Below are 9,639 nucleotides of genomic sequence, written 5' to 3' on the forward strand. Positions count from 1 at the left end.
TGTGTTTACACTATACATATTCTAACCTCAAATTTGCAATGGAAAGAAGGACTACATAATGTACTACATAATTTTAACCTCCAACAACCGATGAAAAGAATAAAAGCAAGGGAAAGATCTACCTCCGGAAATTTGTACGAATATCTTAAATTTTAATGTTAATGAAATCATCCATAGTGAAAGTCTTCAACGAATAACATTCTTTTACTCGTCTTTCACGATGAGTGTGCTCATGCAGCGGTTAGGTCGTCTGCGGAACGTGTACTCGGTGTTATTGAGAGGCTCTGACAATGGCAACTTTGTGCACGGTGTTTTACCAAAGCATAAGTATAGCATTCCGAGCGTGGCATGTATCGATTCGGGAAAAACCTTAGAAGTACATGCTAACACTCCTGTCGACAACGAGAATAACAGCAATCCAGAAAGGATACAAGAAAATGCGTACGCTCGCAATTTTTTCCTGAACTCATGGAAGTATGAAAAGATCGTGATGCAACCGATCACAACATATGCTCATGTAACAAATAAGGAAGCATTGGAGATCCTGGAACAAGATTGGAATTTGATGACAAACGCTGAAACAGTATCCGCCATCAAGAAACTGTCCTATAACTTTTCTTACAATAATGAGGAGAAGATCGATTCATTTCAATATATGAAAGCTTTCAGCAAATTAAAAATGGAACAGTTGACCAACGACGAACTGATGACTATAATGCGGCATCTGGTACTGTTCAACAATCATATGAAATACTGCAACTTCTACTGCAATCTCTGTACGTTAATAGACAGAGAATGTACGAAGCGTTTCTTGAAGTTACCAATAGAGCAGACATTATATCTTTGTGACATAATATATCAGATGACATGTAAGATTAGTCATGATTTTTCTCAATACATGTGGTATTCCATTAGGAATATAGGCAACAAACCTCAGAAACTTAGTCCTCAGCAACTGGTTCAAATTCTGTTTTTTCTTAACATACATCGGAAGCCATCTATAAATATGTACGAGTTGGAATATCATTTGGAACAGTGCAAGGATGAATTATCGATCAACGAGCTAGGTATAGCAGCATTGGGTTTTTTTAAGACTAGCACGAAAATTAAAAACACAGATTTTCTGAATTATATCCTCCAAAGGTCTGCAGCTGAAATAAATGAAATACATAGTGTGAGCATCGCAAGCATTATAAAATTAGTACGGTAAGATAAATTTGATGTGCTGAATATTCACTGACTTGCAAATATTGATTTCATCTTTAATAAATCTCTACTTACAGATATAGCACGAATCTTACAGAGTTGAAATCGCTTTTAGATTTATTAAAAGTTTTGACGCCATATGAGCCACGTTACACGTTGTCATCTTTAACGCATATCGCGCAAGCATGTGGAAGAACTGCTGTGTATAACAAAGAGCTCATGGACAGAATAATCACAAGGTAAATTTTATTTTTAAATTTGCAATCGTCATTAATATTTGTGATAAGCAATGCTTATGATTGATATAATTCCAGATTAAATAAAGAATTAAAGACTGCGAGGTTGAAGGATTTCGAAAGACTCCTTTATACTTTTGTTATTCTTGATATCAATTCAAACAATAGTGTCTACCAGAACGTGATCGAGGAATTAAGGACTACATGGAATACTACTCGAGCATTCGAGATACAGAAGTAACTATCCAATAACATATTTTTTAAAACTGCATTATTTATAAAAACTATATTCTTCTTTTTCTGCTTCTTAGAAAAAAAGAGTTGTTCCATTTTAAAGATATTTACAAGAGACATTTCCCATGATAGGTTTCCACATGTAGCTTCACGTATTCTAGGATATTTGACAACAAAAAGTATATTTCCCATGGATCTAATCAGATATATCATGGCACCTGAATTTGTGACTAAAACATGCAATGGGAATTACCATTTTCTTTCGCGCGAATACCTCGTACTTGATTACAGCCTTCGAATAGAAGTACCCGAATACGATGGTCCATTTCTGAAACCTACTTTAAAAAGTTTTTTAGAAAAGGTAAGCAAAGAAAAATCAATTATTTATGATCGAATTATTTGTCATATGTCGTATAAATTCGACGAAAAATGATACTTATTAATAAATTTTATAATTACAGAAATATTACAACTTAAGTCTAAAGACTAACTTAAGCTCGACTAGGGCGAATATGCTTTTCTCGGACGTGTTGGCAACGTGTCAGGTACATACATATACTACCATCTAAAAACTAATCTTTTCCTTTACGTCTATATTATTTCATAAATTATTCTTATCTTTAAATAGGAGTTGTTCAACAATACGACGGATATATCGATAATTCGTCCGTTACCATATTTTATATCACAGGACATTATTTTATGTTTAAACGAGCAAAATCAGCTTATGCCATCAGAGAAATACTTATCGCAATTTGAAGAAATTGATATTAAACGAGTGAAGAATTTAAATAATGTCAGATGGATTGCTCTCGTCATAGGACATCCTGGATTATTAATAAGGAATTATCGAAATAAACCTACTGGAGCGTTAGCTACAAAAATGAGACAGTTGTCTATAATTGGCTACAAGCCAATTATGGTAAGTTTGTACGAAATAAATATATCAATATAAACTAGGAACGCAGAAATGTATTATAAATACAAAACACTATTTTTTTGAACATTAAGAATATAAGTTTCAAAATAAATCGATCAAATTCTATTGACGAAATTATGTTATAAATTAAGCATTTTTTTTAATCATAATATTCAGTTATAATGCAGATACAGTAATGTGCAATATAACCAATTATATGATTTCACTTATTTTTGTTTTAACGAAATGAGTTTTATAATAACAATGGGTAAGCAATCTTTTGACGTTCCTGTGGGATCTCCATTATGCTAATTGCAGCGGATCTTGTAATGCAAGAGTTAGAAGAATTCACACTTGAAAAATTACAGTTCACATTTAATTTTTATTATAAGTATGTTGATGACACATTGCTTTGTCCTAAAAAGTAGAATATTGATATAATCTTAAAAAATTTTAACGAATATGAGTCTAAATTAAAATTCACTATAGAGCTTGGAGATAAATTAAATTTTCTAACTTTAATCAAAGAAGACAAAAAACTAATTTACAATTGATATCAAAAACCTACATTCTTTTCAAGATATTTAAACTATTTTTCATGTCATCCATTAAGTAAAAAAATACTATTACGAGATATAAATAAAGGTAATACTATTACGGAATTAACGGGCAGAGTGTTAATGTTATCACACGCAAAATTTTACAAATTAAATTTGCATAAAATAATCAACATTTTACTAAATAACGGATATCCTTTGAAGCTTATTTTTAACATCATCAAAAAGAAGTTTAAAAATCTAAAGATCAGAATAACAATGTAACTCACATGAATAACGAAGAACAAACAGACAAAAATTTGACTACATTTTTCAATATCTTATGGGTTCCATCAATCATATCAGAAAAATTCAAATTTTTTCAAGAATAACAGGATAGTTCATCTTGCCTATGTAGGATTAAATAAACTGAATTCTTTTATTAGAAATCAAAAAAACAAATTGACTTTCACAAACAAATGTGTACAGAGTTAATTGTTAGGAATGTGATGCATCTTAAATAGAATAGACGAAATGATTGCTTAAGACCAGATTAGATAAATATCGCAATTATAACAAAAGGAACATGAAACAAAAATCCATAATTTCTGAACATAGATTGGAACATAATCATAATTTTGACTAGAATCACACAAAGATCTTAGACAGAGAAAAGAATTATAATAAACGACTTGTTTCAGAATCAATTTTTATTAATAAAAAATGCACTAAATGTGCAAGACACAGAATTTTTAGATCCATTATACCAAGATCTATTTAAAAAGATTTGACATTTCCAAGTTTTATTTCTTTAATTTATTGTATAAAACATGTATATATATATTATTTATCATTTATTTATTTATTTATCACTATGTTTTATACCTATGACTAACGACAATTGATTTTGACTTCTCACATACTCTTTGAACGCTTTGTGATAATGTATCTTATCTCACATATCTTCTCTCTCTCTCTTTCTCCATCGTTAACATTATTATACATAAGTTTTTTGTTGAATTGATTTGATTTATGTTTTAATGACTTATTCAACTCTATTAAATTATTATAGATAATAATTTGAATTTGTTAGATTTGAAATTATCTGAAATGTTAGTATTTTATTAGATATGACAGACAGCATTATTATCATTTTATTAATATATGTTAATGATACTTCAATTGCGATGCTTCGCATCGCATCTTTTATATTAAATTTATTCGATTTTATTTTTATTTTTACACTGAGGAAAACCTAATCGAAGGGTTGAAACATTTGTCAATTTTTCTCAAGAATAAAGTATACGATTCCACATACGCCTAACCTGTGTGTTGGCTCGCATTGGCTGATTTACATCTATCTTTGGATAACTGATTATAATTAATGCTGACATTTTAGAATTAGTCTAACTATATTTTTAATTAAAGTGATTTAAATAATAAACTTTAATTATAGTACAGGTAACGCAAAAAAGTTTTATTTTGTTTTGCAGATATCATATATAACTTGGGACACACTTCAATCGCCGCAGAAAAAATATGAATACATCAAAAATCTTATTATTTCATAAAAAGATTTTTGATGTATTCATATAATATATAATGTCTCAGAAGGACATCCTGTACATCTTTTATTAAGAAAAATATTTCTTGTAATATAAAATATTTCTTGCAATTGTTGATATATATGTACATTATTTTCTTATATTTACAGATATAAACATTAAAGTCGCTTGATGTAATTTTAGAATACATAGTTTAGAGTACACAATAAATGCACATTTGTGTAGAATATTCATAGAATCAGATCACGTAAGAAAACGGAGATGTTGAAATCGATTTTAGAAATAATTGTACATAAATTTTTTTGTGTATTCGACGGTGACAAACAGTGTTGCAGTCGCTGGTATCGTTCTAATTAAAGTCGGTGTTAATCCGTTATACAAAGCGCCGATACTTTCTTGCCGTATGATATTCTTGAAAACTATCAAGGCGGGCGTTTTCAAGTTCTGCACCTGATTTCCAAGATATTTTGTTACAACAAAAAATTCAGAAATAAACATATTTTTTTAGTTATTTGAAAACATACCTGTATTCTACTCTTAACAACGTCGGCGGGAAATATCGCTAGCCAAAGCATCGTGCCTCCAACCGCGCCAGCCATCATCGTCTTTTGCCAGCCAATGTCATCTCTATTCTGATCCTTAGCAGCTAATAACTCTCTTGTGGCTTCGTAGCCGCCGAAAAAAAAGAAATAGCCTGGCATTTCGCGAGCTATTGTCGAAGAGAGGCCTGTAAATAGGCCTCTTACACCTTGTTCCCGAAGAACTTGCCTCGTCAAACTCCATGGTCCTATACGAAGTTTCTGAGAGGAATAATAATGTCACTAAAAAATTGCCATTAAAATTTCTAAAGCAAGATTTATGAAACATTGTTTACCGTGGATTTTCCTGTGGTAGTTGCCATTTGCGTCTGTTCGACTTCCCTCATAGCCTGTAACTTGCATTTTATTAACTCTGTCGGGCATAGCGTCAACGAGGAAAAGAATGCAGCGAAGAAGCCGGCCCAGGCATTACTGAAGGAATTTAGCTCTTTCACGCTCTGTACACCTATAAAAAAAAGAAGAATAAAGCATATTATTATTATTTATTCATTAAAGCATAAATTATTTTAATTTACTTTAATTATTTTAATTTATTTTTAAAAAATAATTCATATTTATATATTATAGTTCATGATTTACCTGATAAATGAGCGATCGCCTTTTGACATCCTCCGTAGGCTGCGAATAATACCGAGTTTTCGGCAACATTGGCGACTACCGCAGGGATTGTTCCAGCGTACAAACCTCTTGCGATACCATCTGTTCTTAACGTACGGAGAAAACAATTTACCATATTTTTATACATGGATGGGAAGGTTTGCATCTTTACCTTCACCGTGTCCAATGGTTGGCCCACATAAACGAGCGCTACACCACCTTTTAAATAAAAAAATAATAATATGCTTGTATATAGAAAATATAGAGACTCTCAATAGAATGTTTCAAAGCATTTTCACGAAATTATTATTCTACTGGCAATTAATGATAAATAACTTGTCTGTTATATTTTTCACATTTGATAGAGTGGAGAAATTATTGAAAAATTATCGCAAAAGTTTAACCATTAAACGATTATTCTATGTGAACTCTAAACTTATTTACGTAAAAATACTGTAGATATAATTAATGTTGCAATATTAATTTTTTCTAAGATTTTATTAATATTTTCTAAGATTTTATCAATTTATCAATAAAAATGAACATTTCTTGATAATATTAATGAATTAAACAGCTGTAAATTCACAATTTTCTTAGATTGCGATAGTTTGCCAACAACAAATTTCTGCGTAATTAATAATACAAAACAATTAGTTTTTGTTTTTCAATTCAATAGATCGCATAAGAACGCGACTTTGCGCTAGTTGGAATGATTTAGAAGTTGGATGCAATTGAATTTATCAGTCGAATATTTACGTGAAAGATAATATTACAGAACAAATATTATCGTTATCTTTCCATCGAATTTATTACAGATAAACGTGTTATTTATCTAAATATCAGAATGTACAATTTTATGATAAACAGTAGATAGACATTAAGCAATTCAAGACTCAAGCTGACGTTATTTGTCATCATTTTGACATTAAAATATCATCAAAGCCCAAGTAGAACAACAAGTTACGATAACATCAACATGACGTTAAAATTAATTGTAAATGATTAAAAAATGATTTTTAATGATTATTTTGGAATCAATTTGACATCCTTTTAATACTGAGGTGACTTGTTTTTAATTGAAAGATGTCATTTTGACAAAATGAGAAATGATGTCACTTTGTTATCTGGGAATGCAATCAAATTAATTAATTTAAAATACATCGATAATAATTCAATTTTATACATCTATTTGTTTATAAATATCGAAAATTTTAAAATTAAATAGACCAAGATTTTTGCTAAGAAACGAAGTTTCCAGAAGTTTTCACTTTTTAAGCCTTTTAATTTTTCTATTCTTATATTTTACAATTTTCTATCTTTACATAATTTTTTAAGCAATTTCTTTTTTTTTAAGATCTAATTTTATTCTTCTCAAACTTAGGCCCAGTCAATGTGTAAAATTAATATTAATTTCGATTCATTTATTATTTATCTTTTTCTAATTCTTAGAATTCTTAAAATTAAAAAAAAAAAGAGTAAGAGTTAAATCGATATTAAAGTTAATCTTACATTGACAGAATCGTCTCTACCAATTAATGTAGATTATAAGTTTTAATCTCATTGTCAGTTCAACTTAAGTCTGTGGCACACGATGATGGCGTGTTTCTCTGCTGAATTGCTTGCGTTTTGATAAATTACTAGAAATTCTGCGTTTTGAGGCTTCTGATTTTCTCCTGGACATCCTTGTTTAATGTTCGGTAAACAAGGATAAAAGGACATAACATTCGGGTGATCCGGAGAGCATCCAGATGGAAATTCAAACCCCTGTGTAATGCAATTCTAGTAATTTACTAAACACAAGCAGAAAAATTCAGCAGAAAAATCATGCATGCATCGTGTGCCGCAGGTTTTATCCTTTATCTTTTTCTAATTCTTAGAACTAGAAAAAGTTGAAGCTAAACAATTTAGCTCACGAAATGGCAACACAAAGTATAATCAGTATCATAATTTCTAACGAGCGTTAAAAGTTGATTTTATAGATTAAGATTCAATTTATTATACATTTTTATATAAAGTAATTACTTCATACATGACATAAAAAATTAAAAAAAATGAAGACTTACAATTAAACAGAAATTAAAATTAAACTACATTGGTAAAAACAGGAATTAGAAATGTTTCGCTGCGAGAGGAAATATCATCTGAATAGAAGATGATGCAACTTCCGTACAGATTCGAGTAAATTCCGATTATTTTGATCGACAATCGACTTGTCAGCCTGTATTAATTCATTAACATAAATAATAGAACAATCGATTTTTGGTTTAATATATGGAAAGAACGATTTCCAGCATAAGTGGATTCGTGAGTAAACGGAAAGATATAGATTATAGATTCCTATTTCTATAGAAAACCATGCGGCGAGACAAATACCGAGTGAACCGGCCACAAAATCAATCGCGCCCTCCTTGACGCTTCCGCGGCAGTTTTCCATCGGCACGTGGGGAACTTCCGTGTCAATCAGTCCGGCAACGCTGTCTGTCGTCATTGTGGTCATCGTCTGGGCGAAAAATTCTTTCGTTGTGGCCATGTGCTTTTGTCCCAGGCGATAAAACAGATACAATCACAATCACCACGATCGCCAGCCAGCCGCACGCAACGAGTGATACTGGCGATTGAGCGTCTCGCGAGGCGTTATAAATATATGTATATGAATCTCTATAGAAAGAAGCTGATATCGTCGGCTTGTCGTTTACGTTGTCATTTAACGAACAGGTCCGGCTCGAGAAATCGCTGGGCCTGTCAGAAATCCCTGAAAAAAAGAATTTCCGTCGCATCTTGCAACTTTTATTTTTATGCTTCTTGAACAAGAGAGAGAAAAACAAAACAGAGAGAATTCTTGTGTCTAGACATATTGAAATTATTAGAAACTGAAAATCTATAGTTTGTAACATGCGCTACAGTAGCATGCAATAGCAATGAATATTTTAAAACACAGCCAGTACATAGAACGATTGCTTTCCTTTTAGATGACAGCCGACATAAGCTAGAAGTTTTATCTTTATTTGTATTATTCTGAATATCAAGAAGGAAATACATGGCAATGATGTTTGTGTCGATTGTATCTCTTAAACGGAAAGTAATCTAAAATGTTACAGCTGCAATAGAAGTCTGTTCTTTTCAATTGAATTTCTTGCACCGTTCAACCTTTACCTCTTTTTTCCATGTTGAAAAGAAAAAGAGAAAAGATAGTACAAGAATTTTAGTTGAAAAAACAGACCACGCATTTGTAATACAATTTAAGATAAAAGTAGTATGTAGCTAAAGACTAAGTAGTAGGTAAAAGTTATAATTCTTAAACGTTTTTGTAATAATTTTAATTCTTAATCTCGATTTAACTTATTTTTTATTCTTAACTAAAAAAAAACTAAAAAAAAGATAAAATATTAAACGGAGATTAAAGTTGATCTATATTGATAAAAATAAGCATTATGAGAAAAGAAGATTTCATCGAATTTTTCAAGACGATGGACAAATGGAAAATTATCCGCTGGCGTCTTAAGTTTACGCTAATCTATTTTTTCTTTGTATTTTTCTGTCTCTTTGAAGTAAAACTTTTTTGAGGTCAATACGACCAAATATGCGAAATATCCAGATTGGTTGTACAATTTTAATTTGAATAATAATATTATGAAATAATATAATCACACTAGTCCACGCTAATCGCTTATAGGTTATGAAAAAGTGCGAGAGAGAGAGAGAGAGAGAGAGAATGCGAATGCCTGCCAAGAATGTCAGGATACGCGA

General features: G+C 30.8%; 2 protein-coding genes across 2 annotated transcripts; one reads left to right on the forward strand and one right to left on the reverse strand.

Moving 5' to 3' along the window:
- Nucleotides 1-220: 220 nt before the first annotated feature.
- Nucleotides 221-4,690, forward strand: LOC105626828 (FAST kinase domain-containing protein 5; the record flags this gene model as incomplete). Its single annotated transcript, XM_012208155.1, has 7 exons — nucleotides 221-1,206; nucleotides 1,284-1,445; nucleotides 1,521-1,679; nucleotides 1,809-2,037; nucleotides 2,138-2,221; nucleotides 2,305-2,598; nucleotides 4,625-4,690. Coding segments are annotated over exons 1-7 (1,980 nt in total), but the record flags the coding sequence as incomplete, so codon positions are not given.
- Nucleotides 4,691-4,972: 282 nt separating this feature from the next.
- On the reverse strand, nucleotides 4,973-8,422 carry LOC105626934 (mitochondrial ornithine transporter 1). Its single transcript, XM_012208260.1, has 5 exons — nucleotides 8,266-8,422; nucleotides 5,875-6,111; nucleotides 5,571-5,740; nucleotides 5,221-5,496; nucleotides 4,973-5,146 (listed from the first exon to the last, which is right to left on the reverse strand). Exons 1-5 carry the CDS (start codon nucleotides 8,420-8,422, stop codon nucleotides 4,973-4,975), a joined length of 1,014 nt encoding a protein of 337 aa, XP_012063650.1.
- Nucleotides 8,423-9,639: the final 1,217 nt, after the last annotated feature.

This window comes from Atta cephalotes, assembly GCF_000143395.1.
Source record: "Atta cephalotes unplaced genomic scaffold scaffold00001, whole genome shotgun sequence".
In the NCBI taxonomy this organism is placed as follows: Eukaryota; Metazoa; Arthropoda; class Insecta; order Hymenoptera; family Formicidae; genus Atta; species Atta cephalotes.

Excerpts from the sequence above, each read along its gene's own strand:
- LOC105626934 (XM_012208260.1), bottom strand. The coding sequence starts at position 8,422 with ATGGCCACAACGAAAGAATTTTTCGCCCAGACGATGACCACAATGACG. Across the intron at positions 5,741-5,874 it reads GGCGATCGCTCATTTATCAG|GTGTACAGAGCGTGAAAGAG; the intron begins GTAAATCATGAA and ends TTTTTTTTATAG. Across the intron at positions 5,497-5,570 it reads CTACCACAGGAAAATCCACG|AAACTTCGTATAGGACCATG; the intron begins GTAAACAATGTT and ends TATTCCTCTCAG.